The 17,565-nt window shown below is 42.6% G+C and overlaps 1 protein-coding gene across 1 annotated transcript; it reads right to left on the minus strand.

The window, feature by feature from the left end:
• Positions 1-1,136: 1,136 nt before the first annotated feature.
• Positions 1,137-17,218, minus strand: DERL1 (derlin 1). Its single transcript, XM_083871654.1, has 8 exons — positions 16,867-17,218; positions 14,773-14,884; positions 11,580-11,644; positions 9,017-9,043; positions 6,993-7,088; positions 6,238-6,290; positions 4,965-5,075; positions 1,137-3,891 (listed from the first exon to the last, which is right to left on the minus strand). Exons 1-8 carry the CDS (start codon positions 17,017-17,019, stop codon positions 3,753-3,755), a joined length of 756 nt encoding a protein of 251 aa, XP_083727780.1. The 5' UTR covers positions 17,020-17,218; the 3' UTR covers positions 1,137-3,752.
• Between the last annotated feature and the right edge of the window lie 347 nt (positions 17,219-17,565).

Raw genomic sequence — 17,565 nt, forward strand, 5'->3', positions numbered from 1 at the left:
ATGACAACAGACTCCATTCTGAACTTCACACTGTTAAAATCATCCATGGCAAAACAAGAATCTAGGGATGCTTAGAACAAGAAAATCCATTTACTAGTGCAGGCGATAGCAATGCTAAGAACATCTTCACCAAAATTAGTGCTCTGTCATACTATGGCAAGTACAGATGGAGCCATCATCCTAAGTCTAGCACAGAACAAGGGAGAGTATGAATCATCCTAATTTATGGATGCAGAACAGGATTACAAAGTCATTACAAAGTGGCTTGTTGTATGAGAAGCTTCAGACTGTAACTTGGAGTATATCTCTCCAGCTCACTATCTGAACCACCAGGACAAAGCAATCTTTCCTCACTGGTAAGGTACACAGCAATACATAAACACAGAAAGAATCTTATGTTGCAGTGCAAACAATTATGCTCCCCTAAAAATGAAAGACTCGGTTTTCCTAGCGCAACCATTGGATGACAATAGATAATTTCTTAAGTCACTGGAACACCACATCACTGAGCTGTGCTGAGAGAGGAGCTGTCGCCAAGGCTGACAGATGAAACATTTGATTTCACATTCTTGGCTCTTCTGCTGATTCTTTATGCAGCTGGAGTAAAATCAAAAGGCACACACTTGCCATGCTCTTCTATTCAGTATGGATCCAGCCTTTCCAGTACAAGGAGCACAACTAATTCATACAGTGCTTTGTGTACCAAGTCCATGATTTTCTTTGATGCCACTATGGTAACAAACAGGAAAAGTGCAGTCAGATGAACGCTGAGGGCTGGAAGAATCAGAGGATGCCCAATGTGTCCATCTCCAAATCAGTTAGGGTAAGAGCCTCAAAAGGAATTCTGGCAGCAGAGCACATCAGTCTGGACAGAGAGGGTATTGCAGAATTCCAAGCTTACCTCTGGAAAAGTAAGTGATCCGTATCAATCCCATGAAGTTTGAGGGTAAGTAGAATGATGTTTTCTCCCAGATGACAAAGGATTAGTAATTATGTATATAAAAAACAGCTGTAAAATGGTAATAGCCCAGGAAGGACACAATATGTCAAAACTCATGATGTAAGCAGAGACAAAGAAAATGCCTTCATGATTTTGCAACTGATCAGAGAAGATGAGACTCCCACCCAAAAGCAGGTCATTTTCGTGAGTATTTTTATCAACAGCAGGAGATGGTGTCACAGTGCAGCTGTCAGACAATACCCACACACCTGCAGATCACAAGGCTTGTCTTAAGCTGAAATATGATTTAGCAAAACAAAGACAGTAACAGAGATTAAAATTTTAATTTAAAACTTTGCCAACAAAAAAATTGATTACAAAAAGGGAAATTATCTGTACAAAATAAGAAAGGAGGTACTCATTTTAACAAGAGACTGCCATTATCAACGCATGTGGGAGGACAAACAGCAGTTCAGGTCAAGTGACAAACTGAGAAACAAACAAACTGAGCTTGTAATATGGAATTCTGAAGTGAATTTTCCGCAAACAAAGTAAATTGACCTGAAGCAGCTCAGAAGCTAATCAAGGTTTATAAGAAGTCTATTTCCCTCGCAAACCTTTTCCTCTTAATTTAGAAGGAGGACATACTAGAAAGCAAGACCCCATGTAGTGCAGTCCAATGCCTTTTGCTGTGCTTTCTCTCACTGAAGCCTCCCTTTGGGCCTTCTCTGCAGAGATATTCTGCAGTTTGAGTCTGCCAGGGGTTTAATTGAGTCACAAACTATTGCGTCTTCACTTAAAAGTTGGGTCCTGACTCAAAACCAAGACAAATGCTTTGAGATTGGGATATTCCTATGACTAAAAAGGTTCCTATCAAAATGATTCTTTGACTATTCAAGTCCACATCAAATAACAGCTGTCAGTCAACAATAGATCTGTATTTACAACACTGCACTCCTCTTTTCTACCTGCCATTTTACACAAAGAAAGAGACAAGAACATCTTTAAAACTCATCACCAAACAGACAAAAATGGCCGCTGAATTCTAAACTCCAAGTTCCTGCAAAACTTAAGCACACAGTGTGATCATTCCTGGTTTTCTACATTTCTCCATGAGCCAAATCAACATAACTGAGTTGCAGTGAAGACACAGGACACACATTTTTTAATATTTCCAGTCTAACTGCTTATTTTCCACTCAGCTTTGCATCACTTAGTATTTACAAGTTTTTACACCTTCAGAACCCAAGTTTAGTGAAGAAACAAAGTAGTAATTAAAATGCATTAGCCCAGATTCACTTCATCTACTTCTAGTTACCTGAGATAACTAAGTTGGGGCAGAACAGCTTTCTGTGCCCCACCTACCCAGCAAAACAACAGACAAATGCTAAAGGTCAATTCAGTCAGACTTGAAACTTGTCCTAGTCACAATGCTCTTCCTCCTCCAACTACAAAACAAAAAGTGAGCAACTACATTCTGACTTAGAAGTCTTAGATAAGCTTAGAGTAATTGTGTTCCTAGCTGAAGTGTTGGATTTATGTAAACCTAAGCCTTACTTGCTCACTAGCAGCTCCCAGCTAGGGAGGTCAGGGACAGCTGTCTTGTAAGAATGCTGTGAGACATGCACGAGTCCTCCTTACAGCTGGGAAAATTGAGATAAGTAAGAAGTTTGCTCAAGAGCATGCAGTGAGTCAGTAACAAGCTGGCATTACAGCTTCCTGGATCTTAGCCACGTGCTCTGCCCACGGGAACCCAATGCAAGGAAAACTACTGTACAGAATCATTCCCTTTTCCGTGTCAAAAACTTTTACAAAAAAAAAAAGTACAGATACTAATAAACAGTGTATGCAACTTCTTATTTGACAATGAAAGAGTCCTGCAGTAACCTCTTATATTGTATCTTCACCCTGCAAAAGATTATTTCCAGCTTTGATTCTTAGACGTCTTAAAGCTTTTAAGATAAAGTTTAAGATTCAGTTAAACAATGCTGCAGTCAGTGCCCTTAACCACAACAGTGTTACATTTGCTAGTTTAAGCAGTATTTATGCTACCCAATTTGGCAATCAAAAGAGAAACCTTGAAGCCAAGAATTCACAGATCTGGGGGAGGGAAAAACATGCCAGACTTCAGTTTCACCAGAACAAGCTTTCAGAGATTTCAATTCTGTGAGTATCTGTTATTGCCATTTCAAACAAGAGCCTTCTAATCCTTAGACCTGCCCAGCCCATGATGTAGCAGGCAGGACAAATGCTGCATGGCAAGAAACAGCTCTGCTCAAAACACAGCTTAATAACAGAAATGAAACATTTGCAATTTGCTTTATGAATGTAGCAGAGAGATATCACTTAAATAATGTTTCCAAAGGCCCTGCAACTTAAGCTATGGAAAAAGTCAGCTTCCTAAACTTGGGGGCTTGTTTGAGACATCTGCCTCACATGAGATTCTTCTTTACTGTGGTCAACAAAGCTTTTAACATACCAGGCAAGACTGAACACCACTAGCTTGTTCCATCACATCATGGAACAGGACAGCCAATGGATCCTGTTGCGACAGACAATACTGTATAGAGAAGGCTTATTTTTAATGGCAGAATCACACTGGACACTACTGGCTAACCTGGAGCAAGATCTACATTTTTTCCTTCTGGAGTTTTTAATTTGCTCTTGAATCAGAAACATTCTTTCTTTCTAATCAGTTAAATCCAAGAGTACTACAGAGAGCTCAGTTCTTAAGCATGCTCTGCACCAGGAACAGTCGGTTCTACGTCCAATTGAAACCGAAGAGTTGCTGTTTTCCAAGGGGAGGAATTCTTCACTGGTCCCCTAGTCGGAAACCTTGGCCCCAGTTGTGTCTTCCACCACCCTGCTGATCTTCTGCAGCTCTCCTCATGCTGGCAGGAGGGACACCAAAGCCTGACACTCCTCCTCTCCTGTTTGGCAGCCAGCGGTAACTAGGACAAACCAGAGGAGGAATTAGAGAAACAGCTGTACCTTGCAGGTAAATGCCAAAGCTTTTCCATGCACTTCCTCCTGGCTGATACACTTTGTAATGAAACTGGCTTTTCCCAGTAGAACTTCAGAGAATTTTTTCCAAATCTAAGCCCTCAGCACACTGACAAATGGAAACACTGGGAAATTTCCATCTCTGGGATGTGTATGGTAACAAGAGGATTGCACAGAACCAACAAGATTGAGGGCAGTTTCAGAGCTGTTACCACCTTGACAGACATTTTTAAAAACGACTTTTTCTTCTAATCTTTATGGAAAATTAGGTTTACCAGGTGGGCTTGCAAGCACAGAATTAGAATATAAATCTTCCCTATTCTTTGAAACTTGTACAGAAAGTATAACTGTAATTCTACACTTTATGCTACAAAAAGTGTTAACTGAGTTACTAACTAAAGTTTGATAGAGAAGGAATATTTGCAGCCCAAGACAAGGTGGACAAGGGCAACTGAACTACAAACTTTGGCTTCTGATCATAGTATTTCAAGCCAAAACAATGAACATATCTCGAGAAAAAGAACTTCAAAACCCAAGATTTGCAGCCCCAGTGAGGGTGACTGGTACAGACTGTGAAACAGAATCATTTATAGCCCTGAACAAGTCTAAAACTGACTATTATTGTTAAACATTGCTGAACTGGTAGCTACTATAACTATACATGGGGATACAGAAAACATTTACAGGATAAAACTTTTTTTTTATACAACATCTGGTAATTGTCGAGGAGTTCTCTTTACTGCAGGTCAATCCAACAGCAGAACTATGACATTTACTCTCACCCTTTAAGAGTGGGTAAAGACGTAAGTCATCCCAAGGGGCAACAAAGAACTCTCACAAGAGCCATTTACAAGTAACTCAGCCTTTTTTATGACTCACCAGCTCAGTCAATATGAGAGTCTGAAGAAGGCTGACTTAGCAAAGTATTTTACACTGTATGATCCCAACAAATATATGTCTGATGAACCATACAAAAAACTGGACCAAACAAACAGTGAGGTGAAGAAACAAGTCAGCTTACAGGAACTGAGGTGTGGACAGAAAATTCCTTCCTCCCAAATCCATTGGATATTTAAACATTAAGAAGAAATACAGGTGTCCAACCAGATTTCCTATCAGCTCATTGATGACTCTGTAAAGCAAAAGAAAAAGAATGATTTCATATGCTGTCTTCTCTGAAAATAAATGAGTGACAATCTTCTGTTCACCTGCCACCAGGCTTGGCCAGACACAGAAAATTTCCCTTCCCTCAGCATTTTGCAGCCACTTCTTTAGAAGGGCCAACCTCCTGTGCCAACACATCAATAGCCTGTTCCACCCACCCTTCCAAGCCTTCTCTACACTCTGTATTAAAAACACAATTAAATACTTGTTTACATTGGGGAATTAGACCGTATAGCGATTAGTGCCCAAAATAATCATCCGCAGAGCTAGAGAAGTTACTGCTGTTTTCACTGGACAACCTGTCTCCTGCTGTACTGAACTGTTTTGTTCCCAGTTTTGTAAAGGCACTGCTGACTGGAGGCCCTTGAGTATCTTCTGTCATGCATAGAAACAGCAGGTATTTAACAGCAAGCAGTTTTCACAAGTGACAGATGAGTCAGTAGGAGGCACGGCGAGAAAAGGGAATTTGGTTTTGCTGTACTATCTCCTCCTTTTATAACTCAACCACAAACTTGTTATTGTCACTAATTATGTTACAGCGGCACCAAGAGGCCCCAGTCAATGCAGGGCCCCAAAGAGGGGATTTCTGCATCACAGGGTTTAGTCAAAAAAAACCCAAGAGAGACCAAAAAATTCAACAAGTGCTAGTATGGCATGCTGTGGGCTTATTGCCATTTTTCCTTGTTTAACAAACTGAAAAAAAAAAAAAAATCAGGTTGGACAAATCTGTGAGGGAAAGAAGTAACACTATCAACGTCAAGCTGAATTTGTTTCTAAAACCAGTAATAATGGCTGGTTCCAAGGGATGACATCCTTCTCTAGTGTGTGTTACTTTCTTAGTATGGAGAAGGCCTAATGCACAGAGAAAGTACACCCAAGGCCTAGTGCATACTAGAAAATACACCAAAATCTCATTACTCTCCCCTCACCTACCTTCTATTTCCTAGTTCTCACATGCACATCTCCTCTTTGCTTTTATGCTACATTACCACCATGTGACACTGAGCATTACCAGTCAGATCATACAGTTTTCAGCTTCTTATTTTAATATCACCCCTAAATTCAGCAGCGAGTTAAAGAACTGTAAAAGCTTTTATAACTTCGAATTGGCCATATAAGTAAATACATACGATCCACCAATGATGTAGTTGAATCCCAGAATAACCCATGGAAGGTAACAGGCCTGAAAAAGAATGCAGTGGAGAGAGTAAGTACAAGTTAAGGATGTAAATCTGCTCTCAACTTCCCACTGCACTAATAAGCAAGATCATAATCTCAATGCTTTAGGCATTACACAGGTCCTGATCTATCAGCTTAAGCAGATTCAACCTAAAAAGGTTACTCCAAACTGAACAACTGCTAACATTTTTAGACAAAACATACTCATTCAAACATTATAAGCAAACCTTGTAACTTTTGAATGAGTAATTCAAAATGCCTTATAATGCCTTTTTGCACCCAATGTTCCACAGCAAGTTTGCATCTGGAACAAAGTCCTAAAGTTTTTGATTTTGAAAAGGTCTAGAAATTATCAAAAGAGTCTACTCTACAAGATCTGACAGAAGCAGCCAAGGTCACACAGAAAACAAAACTATTTAAAATACCAACATTTTGTCACTACATTCAGCTTTTATCCAGGCTAATGTTTATCAGGAATTTTTTCCTTTTTTTCAGAACAACAAATTGTCAGGACATCTTTTCAGTAGAGACACACTGAGTGATACCACAAGGAAGACTATGAACTTAGTCTTTGCTGCATCTCAAGGAGTATTCTGTGTGAGAGTACAGGACACCTTTAATAAGAGAAAATACTGATATTTTGCCCCGCACCCACTACACATGCACCTTAGGGGCAGAAATATTTCCAGTACACTGTCTGACATACCTTAAATCTTGTTCCAAACCAAAATGATACAATCATGTCTCTGTTCAGCTGGGCCCACACATAAAGTACTGACATGATGAGTGGAATCATCAGCAACTGCAATGTTTAAAAAAGAAAAAGTTACCATTGCTCTCACAGAAGCACAAGAAACTCAAACAGGCAGGAGGAGCTGTGTTTCAGAAGTGGTTTGTAAGCATGATACATCACTAGATTGCCCCAGAATCTTTCCCAATATGTGCCCTGGATCTGTTCAAAAACTACTGAGAAAGTGAAGGAGGAGAACCTACTTGGCCATTCTCCTTTGCATGACCTTTGCCAAAGCAAAAGGCTCCAACCTGTGCCAAGTGAAAGAGCAGCTGCAGGAAACTCCTCTGCTCATACCTACACCTACAGCAGTGAGCCTGTACCTGTGCCTCAATCATCTCCTGGCACTAACCCCAACACTCTCATCTGGGGCCAGGCTATCATGTCAGATATGAAGTGTTATCCATCCAAGTGCCACCTGTGTCCCCCTCCTCCTGACAGCACCACAGGGGGAAGGAGCTCCAGTCAATCCCCATTTCAGGCTATCACAGCCAGCCTTGGCAGAGCTGGGAGTTAACCTGTGGCCCATGCCAGGAGCTGAGGTTGTTTCAAACATTTCTTTACACTGACTCTGTATTAGCTGATTGGACTATTTCTAGTGAAAGCAATACAAAGCACTGCTTTAGTTATCTGCTGATTTCTGAACTGAAGGCAGGCTGCACCAGCAACTTTTCCATGAACTGGCTGAATGCCGTAACCAGCTCTTGTGTTTGGAAAAGAGGTTAAAACTCATCCCTTCAGGGGTATTGCTATTTAACAGATTCCACATTAAAGCTGACATCCTGACATCAGTCCAGCCTTTCACAAGCCCCACAGTGCACTCTGACTCCCCACACAAGAACCTTAAAACCTTTTTTATCTGACTGAAAAAAAAAAGCAGTATCTAATATCTGAATGCATTTGCCTTAGGAATAGAGGCCTAGCTATCCTACTCTTTTGAATTTCAACAAAGGCCACTCAAGACAAGTAAAAACCACACTTTTCCAGCAAAAAAACGATTCTTCTTTAATCAATATTTTGTATGCAGATAAAAAAAAATTAAGTACCTCTTTAAAAAGATACAAATCAACACAATCAGTCTAAAATTTGTATGTGTGGGTAACCCCAGCATGCTTTTCAAAAATTTGAAAAGTTAAAAGCTATGGACAGCCCTTAACACAATTCACTCCAAACCAGAGATGCCTGATCACTGGCTTTGTATACCAGGGAGCCAGAGAAGTGATCTAATAAATGCCAAGATAATTCTGTATGGAATACTACAGATATCAGCACAGTCTTTAGGTGTTGGAGACAGATGAAGATGAGAATAGCAGAGGCAGACTGGAGGCATGCGGTTATCTGACACTGAGCTGTGTCTAAAACACACTTCCCAATTTTCACCCTTAGTATTTGGGGAGATAAGAATTATTTCATTGAAACCAGTTCTTAAGATCACTATCTTAACCATTCCTGTGAGGATTTTGTACTTCATAGTTCCGGTCTCAAACTGAAGCTGTATTTTTCATCAAAAAAAATCTTCTGTTGGCAAGTAAAAGGCATACTGGACTAAACTTGAGAAGATTAATAAACCCAAGAATCGTTTTTAAATACAAAAATAAGAAAGCAGATCCACTTTCATTAAAAGAGATAGTGCATAGGTGACATCTTGTGTCCATTTTAGTAAAAGTCTGAACATTTCCTGACTGTACAAAGACTTCTTGGCTTACTTCTTGGCTTGTTAACTAGGTTAGTTGTGACAGTCAGAGCCAAGCTTATGCCTTCAGCTGAGGCTAACCCAATCTGAAAAATTAACAATACACACACAGCAGTCCACTCTGATACAATCTGATCAGTCTATCTTAACTATGTTCTGCAGTTAAGTCAATAATGCTCTCTATAAAGTCATTAAGTAGTCATAAAGTTTTGTAAAATTATTATCTAAGAAACTGCACCACACTTACCTGCATGTCCATTACCAAACCAGTTATCTGTCATTGCACCATGAAAGGAAAATGCAGAAAAACCTGACAGACTACAATGATAAAAAGCTGCAGACACATGGAACACACAAGCAAAGATCTTTAATATTCAAAACTAGTATTACACTGTTTTAGGTTAAAATTTCCAATGATCTAGAGATGTACAAACTTTGTTTCAATAACTGCTTTTTTGGCAGCCTTTCAGGTGCCCAAGTCATTACCCCAAGGGCTGACAGGTCATTGGCTTTTCCTCCCTGATGAAACTGGCTAGCTACAGACTCAATCAGTCCTTGCATAAAGGCACATTAAAGTTTAACAACTGGATTCTTTCATTAGCTTAACGCTGACATTCTAACTAAAGAAATACCAGATCATTAAAAAAATACCAATATATTGCCAATGAGTCATAGAAAAGAAGCAATTTCTTAAAATGCATCAATGCAGGGTTTTAATACTCCTCTCCCACCTTGGAGCTCAAAGAACCTGTGATAGTAACTGCTGAGTAGAGATAATCACTGAATGATTTTAGTAAAATCAGCATGCTTTTAACAGTTCACAAATACATATAAAATGACACCCAGCATTTTCCCAGATCATGCATCCAGGTTGGCCCTTACATCACACAGGGAACAAGAACCAGCTTTTAAATGACAAGTTTGAAAGTCACATCACAATTAGATTAATTAAATGCTCACAGCCAACAGCCTGCAATCATAAAACCTTCATAACAACGTAACTACATACACCTTGTTACAGTGTGGCTGGACAGGACCAGCAGGAATAGCAATTCCCTCCACGTAGTGGAATGCAGCTAGAGATAATGTATTGATAAAGCATTTCTACACACCAGCTCTCCTGGCTCTCTCTGGTTCACACCGATGTCACCACTCCCTTTTTTCCACCTGCTGTGCCACTGCAAATTGCTACAAGGAGGCAGCAACAGCACAGACACAATGGGAGCATCTCCAAGGATGGAGGTTCCACACCCTCTCTTGCCAATCATCCCAGGGCTTCACTGCCCTTACAGTAAATGAAATTTCTTACATTTGAATGGAATTTCCTGTGCTTCGTTTTGTGGAATTGGGTGTCCAGACCTCTCATCACAGAAAAGAATGGACCTGTTAGAGTGGGACCAGAGGAAGCCCACACAAATTACTGGAGGAATGGAACACCTCTCTTTTAGAGAAAGGCTGAGAGAGTTGGGGGACAAACATTTTAGTAGGACCTTTTGCAATAGGACAAGTGTTAATGGTTTAAACTAAAAAAGGTTGATTCAGACTAGGTGTAACAAAGACATTTTTTACTATGAGGGTGGTGAAACACTGGCACAGGTTACCCAGAGAGATGGTGGATGCTCCACCCCTAGAAACAATCGAGGTCAGGTTGAATGGGGCTCTGAGCAACCTGATTTAGTTGAAGGTGTCCCTGCTCCTTGCAGGGGGGTTGATAACCTTTCAAGGCCCCTTCCAATTCAAACTACTGTATGATTCTATGACAAGACCACAGGCTGCACAATCCCAGCTCTCCCACCTTCTTGTGTGACAGACGCTTCAACCCTTTAATCATCTTCATGACCCTTCACTGGACTCTCTCCAGTATGTCCCTGTCTCCCTTGTGCATGGGAATCCAGAGCTGAGCAGCCCCCAAACATCTCTCAAAGGCTGAGCAGAGAGGAGCAATCACCTCTCTCAACCTGTAGGCAATCCTGTGCCCAGGGCACCCAGGGGACTGGTGATCACTTTGGCCATAATGGCACTTGGCTGGTTCATGGTCAACTTCATGTCCAGCTGGACACCCAGAGCCTTTTCTGGATGATGCTTTGCTTTGTCAGTCCCTGGCCTGTCCTGGTGCCTGAGGCTGCTTCTTGCCAAGAGCAGGACTCTGCACTACCCTTTGCTGAGCTTCATTCCTGGCCAGCCCATTTATCCAGCCTCTAAAGATCCCTCTGAATGGTGACACAACCACCTGGTTTATCAACTCCTCCTGGTTTTGTATTCAATATTTTACATTCAAGATGTAAAAGAAAATTCAGGTAGCACAGCACGGCTCATAGAAATGTTTCCCAGCATTCCCAAACCAACAAGCCCAGCTTCTTCAGAAAGTTGTCTCAGTGAAGATATCACAACCCTGCTTTCACAGACTCAAATGACTCGTACCCAGCAGGTAAAGGATTTCTCCATGAATTTCAGGGAATAGCAGAGATCAGTCCTTTTTGCACATGGCAGCTTGAACACACTAAATTCAGTGCCAGCCCACACAAGAGCAGCTCAGCCAAGCCACCCAGCCAGCACCAGGGACACTCTCAGCTCTGTGTAGGCAGAGTCTGCACTCTGCACCCTCCCGTGAGCACATTATTAAGTGTTCTCCCTGCAAGCCACTCACTACCTTTTCACAAAGGTTACACTCTTACAGACTCTACAGACTCACCTGAGAACATTTGCTACATTTTAAAACCCTTCCTTGATAAAACCAGGTCTTTGAACATATTTCAGGCAGAAACAGGAGAACCAAAATATTTCTCAAAGTTTGATGATGAAAAGGATACAACAATGCAGATCCAGTTAAACAGGAGCATGAACATGTAATCTGCTGGCCTTCCATCAAAAGCCCCTGAAAATAAAAAGAATCATTATGAAAGGCACTGAAATTTTGATTAAAAATTAGGACAACTTTTATTTTTCAGAGTCTAAGAAAGCTCAGTTAATAACAGTTGCTCTGCATGCAGTCTGTGGTCTATGATTTTTTTTTAATTTTAAAAAGCCTTAGAATAGAACAACCTACAGACTGAAAAATAAGACATTCAGCCTACTACATTAGAGCACAAGCAGTGTCTATACTTTAAAAAGAACACTCTGGAGACAAGTAGTTTTAACTATATAAGACTTCAAAAATGGTGTTGGACCCCATCGTTCGTATGAAACTGTGGGCTAGAAGCACAAAATAAGGAAACACACATGCACAGCAAAAGCAGAAATACCAAGTTTAATGACTGAGTCATGTGAAAACCAGCCCTTACTTAGGCAAATTGCAGCCTCTTTGCATCATCTCATCAGACTCAAGAGATGCAATGGTTTTTATACTCCAGAAAAAATTAGCACACATGGCAAGGAGGGTACCCATGTGCAGCACATTCTGTTCCTTCTAAGCTGCACTGCTTGTCTAATTCACCATTCCAAATATGTGTCAATTTTTTCAGGACACTGGAACCAAAAATAATAGAGTAGCATTCCCTGTAGGTTGTATTAAATGAAATGATCTTTAGATGCTCAGTTGAGTTTGGGACCTGACAGAGATAAGAACTAAAAAAAAACCCCTGAGCAACTCCTTGCAAACATGAAAAGCTGAAGCTCTCACTCTTGTTAACTGTGGCAAAAGGCTGATAGAGACCTCAGCATCTATGCAAGACTCCCATCAACTTTCATATAAACCCAGGCAGGAAAGGAAAGCCTGAGAATATTGCTGAAAAAGACCCAGACCAGTGGGAGTGACACACAGCGACAGTGGGAATGACAGTGACACACACACAGTACATAAGAGACAACCTGAATCACATGTTCCTAATAAAACATAAAAATGCCACAAAAAGAATACCACTGCTTAATGTAAGCACTGCTCAGCTTCATACAAGTGTTCTTAAAGGATCTACTTTTAAGAAAAAAATCTACTTTTAAGCATTAGCTTTTTAGAATAGCCTATGTAAAACAAAATTACTAAAATACTGGTTTTATTGTTTAAATTCAACCATGCAAATTGCAAGACAGGAAAAAAAAACATGCTTTGAAAAATAGATCAAAAAATTTTAAAGCTGTAAAACTCCAGAAATTGAAGGGTTTTTTCCCCTATTGTTGCCGTACAACAAATAAAAACAAATAAAGAGAAGAAGCTGACTAAGGCTGCAGAAACGCCAGCTCAAGAATCCTTCCAAAACAGAAAGAAATCAAAGCCATTATTACTCTTCTAAATTCTTTGGTTCTCATTATCTACGAGATTGCAAATGAGAATATGAGACAAATCATTTAAGCTGACTTTTCCATGAACATCTAAGCAAATCAGACTGCAAACTGCCAGAAAGCTCAGCACAGGTATAGGGTGAGCTCTGTCCATGAGGGCTGGGGTAAAATCCTGCCATCTGGGAAGAGCTGCAGACCCATAATCCATCAATCACACAGCTGGGGACTGAACTCCACATATTCTGCTTACTCTGTTGGTATCTGTTATGTCCTTCTCCAAACAAAGCAAAACAAAAACACATCAATCTCCCTTTCCTCTGAAGTTACATGTAGGCCTGTTAGGAAAGCACAAGCACAGTGCAAAACCATTCAGATGTTTCTGACAGCTAAATTTGAAGCTGGCAGGCAGCAGCAGCGTATGCTCAAAAACCATGCACAATGCTGAAAACAGAAGTTTCACTTTCAGTTTCACAGACAAAAGGAGGCACAGACCAGTGTGGACCTCCATCTGCAAACATTATCAGCAATTTATACACCTTCCAATCACAGAATGATTCAGGCCTTTTTCACAGAAAAAAAGGGCTAACCTAACCAAGGACTTAATTTTATACCCAGAAAAATGACTGTAATATAAAAGAAATGCATTGGTTCAAACAACACAGATGACTTTCCAGTTTCAAAATCTGGACCCGTTGTACAGCTGAAATTTACTCCCTTTCATGAGATTTGTGCCACAGCACAGACAACTAGAGCATTTTGTAAGTATATCTACAAGCAGAGAGATCTTTCAGTTTTCATAATTAACACCTCCCTTTGCCCAGTCACAACTGCCAGCACTCTCATGTGCTCACAAAACTACTGCAGAAAGGCTCCATAGAAAGCAGGAACCATTTCTAGCTATTAAACTAGTATTTAACTCTCACTAAGAAAACAAGCAAATATAATCTGGCACCACTCCTCCCTTTCCCTGGTACTCTTCTTAAGACTTAAATGTGATTCCACAATACTCTCTGGATGGGAGTCCTCTCTTGTGGGACTTCCCAAACACCACCTTCCAATGTATTCCCCTTTACACCATCAGTTCTAAGACTCCATTAGAGCTATACTGAAATTCTTGTTCACAAAGGTTTTCAGGAGCAGTCTGGCTTTGCAAATACTTTAATTATTTATGTCAATCGAATCAATTTTTGTCTAGATTTAATGAATTGGGCAGTGCAAAAGGAAACCAGTTTTGAAGCTCCCTTGTACCAACAATCCCTTTTTTTGAGAGAAATTATCTATTATCTGATCTCCTTTTTTTTCCACTTAGTTTTTCCCCTTTGAAAATCCTTCTAGTCTCTTAACTTTTCCACATATCTGTTAGGCAGAGGGGTAGGGGTAGAGATACCTTCTTTGTAGGAGGTATCTCTCAATTCAACACAGACAACAGAATAACACAAATAAGCATCCCTATAAAACAAGAAAAAAACTGATGCTATTTTCTCCCAATGGATAAACCCATTATTACATTATGCTCTATCATCCTTCTCTGATAAAAAACATCAGATACAAAAAACCCACAATTTATCATCTTTTAATCTGTCTCACTCCCTTCCTTAAATTCAGCAACTAAAAGCATCAGGCCCTCCTACTGAAACAAGTATCAAGTTCATATCCTAAACGGCCAAAGGGAAGGAGCCAGCCACAGAAAATCAGTTTTCAGAGCAGTTTCACATTGACCAAGCTGGCACAGAGCTGAACCATCTCTTACCAGCTCCAGGCAGGGTTCACCAGGTGCATCCAACATACCTGTTTCTAATCGTGATGAATATTGATACAAGAAATACAAATTCACCAAGTAGAGAAATCCTGTTCCAGGTCCCACTGGGAAGAAGAAAGTCGCTGTTATCGGCCGCCAGATCTGTCCAGATCAAAAGAGAAACAGGTATTTATAAATTGCAGAATGAACTCGTATGCACAGGCTTTTTATTTACATTCATTACTTTATAGTGAATGAAAACTTGGAACACCAAGAAGACTAAAAATGGCCAAGTATCGATTGCTGCTGCTTCAGCAGCTTTTGTAGTTGTGGTGGTTTTTTCAACACAGTAAACAAGGCTATTAAGACTACACCAGAAATAACTTTTCAAACTGCTTTCCATCACACCTTTGGAGCAGTGAGTCTTTAATGCAGTGCAAAAGACACTCGCTGGCAAGGATGCCACCCTGTTTAAAAAACAGCCATACAAACCCCATTCTTCCCTGCTGAACACAGGCCAAGGAATTCCTAGCCTTTAGTGTACCATTCCAGACAGCATGTGCTACTCTGAGCTTTTGGGATCTGCTCTGGGACAGTCTCCCAGCTATGAATGCTGGGCACAGTCAGCTGCATGGCAATACTTAGCAAGGACAGTAAGTGTCTGGTCATTCGTGAACAAGCTCTTTAAGCAGCAACATTTCCAAACTGAGTATTAGGATCCTGACCATCACAGTTTAAGAGGGAATAACAGAACTAGAGGAAAAACCAGTCATTTATGCTACTAAACTTTGGGAACAATACATGAATCAAGGTACAGAGAGAACCATAGCTTTAGTTTTTTTTTCCTTCAGTGAAGATACAATGAGACGATATAATGGAAATATAAAAATTGAAATCTCTTCTCCTTCATTTTCAGCTCCCCCAGCACTGAACCTGTAACATCACAGTGCAAGGAAAAATATGTCTGGTTTGAGACCACTTTTGATATTATTATTGCACCCAGAAACCTGGCACCTCAAGGCATTAGTTGTCAGTTAACATGGACCATTACTAAGCACAGAAGCTGACAATCCTAAACAGAAGTTTTTTCAAATTTTTGCACCAGAAGCCGCAAAAGATGCACTTCATTACAGAATCAGAGAGTAGGTCATGTTAAAAGGGACCACAGTGGGTGATCTGGGCCAACCTCCCTGCTCAAGCAGTCATCCTAAAGCACAGGACACAGGACTGCACTCGGACAGCTCTTGAATAACTCCAGTGAGGGAGATTCCACAGCCTCCTTGGTCAGTCTGTTCCAGTGCATGGTCACCCAGTTCAGGTGGAACTTCCATCAGTTTCTGCCCGTTGGCATTTGTCCATCCTCTGACACCTCCCTTCTAATACTTAAGAAAACTGATGAGGTCCCTCTCCTCGAGGCTGAACAGGCCCAGCCCCTGAGCCATTCATTAGAGCGAGTTCATTAGAGCGCTCCATTAATGACCCATTCATTAGAGAGATGCTCCAGCTCCTTGATCACCTTTGCTGACCCTGCTGTACCTGCCCCAGGAGCTCCACGTCTTTCTCACAGCTCTGCCTCAGAACCTCCCGGGCCAGCTGCAGCCTGTGATGTTTGCACACCCTGTAAAGCCCAAAGTAACAGCTCCCAAAGTCACACGGTGACACACGGTGACACAGAGCTGGGCCACAGCCACAGAGCTCCTTGGCACAAGGACCAGCACCCACCGCAACAACTCCCGCAAAAAATGTAATAAAAACCACACCAGAAGGAAGCATAAGACGAACTACAGGGCTGCCAGTGGCAAGTGGCAACTATCACTGGTGGCAGTGGTTCTGTCGCCCTGGCAGGGACGCGTCACCGGGTGGGGGCCCCGGGCCTGCGGGCAGAGCACCGGGTAAATCCAGGCCCAGCCCGCAGGCCCCGCACAGGCTGAGCGGGAAGGCGGCTCCAGCCCCGGGAGAGGGGCTCTGCTCACACCGGTCACCCCTGGGCGTTCTCTGGAGCCGGGGGAGCGGCCGGCCCCGCACGGAGGCCCCGCAGCGCGGCCGTGCACTACAACTCCCAGAAGGCCGTGCACGCAGCGAGCCACGGCGAGCTACCGTGCGGGCGCCGCGGGGCACGCCGGGAGCGGTAGTGCGGCCCATACCTGGAAGCGGTGGATGAAGGCGTCAGGCCAGAGGAAAAGATTGACGGGGCTGACGAGGCCCAGCTTGCCCACGAGCGGCACCGCGATGGAGCCGGCGAACCAGTAGCGCGTAATCAGAGGGATGCTTCGGAACCAGTCCCCCAGGTCCGACATGTCGCAGCCGCGCCTGGAGGCCGCCGAGGCCTCGCCGCGAACCGACCGCTGAAGAAGAAACGAGACGAGACGAGGCGAGGCGAGACGAGACAAGATGAGTGCTCAGCCGCTGCCGCCGCCCGGTCACGGAGGGGCCTCGAGCCAGACGTGGCGCCACCGAATTCGGCCGAGCTGCTGCCGCTACTTCCGGCCCCGCCCCGGCCGCCGGGAGCCCGCCCCGGGGGTGGAGCGGGGAGGGAGCCGCCGCCGCCGCTGGTAGGTGACGGGGCTGCCGGGTCAGGCTGTGGTCTCCGCCCCCAGAGACGACTGTAGTGCCGGGGCTTAGGAAACAGACAGCAACCGGCAGCAAGTCCTGCGCCTGCGACAGCCTGCAAAAGCCGTGTGCTGAGTGGCGCTGAGTTATAAACACATTTGCCTGCGAGGACACGACATTTTTACTCTTTTTTTTACTGCGCTGGCCGCGCTCCGCTCTCCCGTTCCCACCGCGCCCCGCGAGGGAAACTACAACTCCCATCAGCCCGCGGGAGGCCGCAGTTGGAGCGGTTC

The sequence above is a fragment of the Zosterops lateralis genome (genome assembly GCF_965231275.1).
Source record: "Zosterops lateralis genome assembly, chromosome: 1".
NCBI classification, from domain to species: domain Eukaryota; kingdom Metazoa; phylum Chordata; class Aves; order Passeriformes; family Zosteropidae; genus Zosterops; species Zosterops lateralis.

Coding starts and splice junctions, on each gene's coding strand:
- DERL1 (XM_083871654.1), bottom strand. CDS start 17,019: ATGTCGGACCTGGGGGACTGGTTCCGAAGCATCCCTCTGATTACGCGC. Junction 11,645..14,772: donor TTCATCACGATTAGAAACAG/GTATGTTGGATG, acceptor TTTTATTTTCAG/GGGCTTTTGATGGAAGGCCA. Junction 3,892..4,964: donor CTGTCCACACCTCAGTTCCT/GTAAGCTGACTT, acceptor GGTTTGTCCTAG/TTACCGCTGGCTGCCAAACA.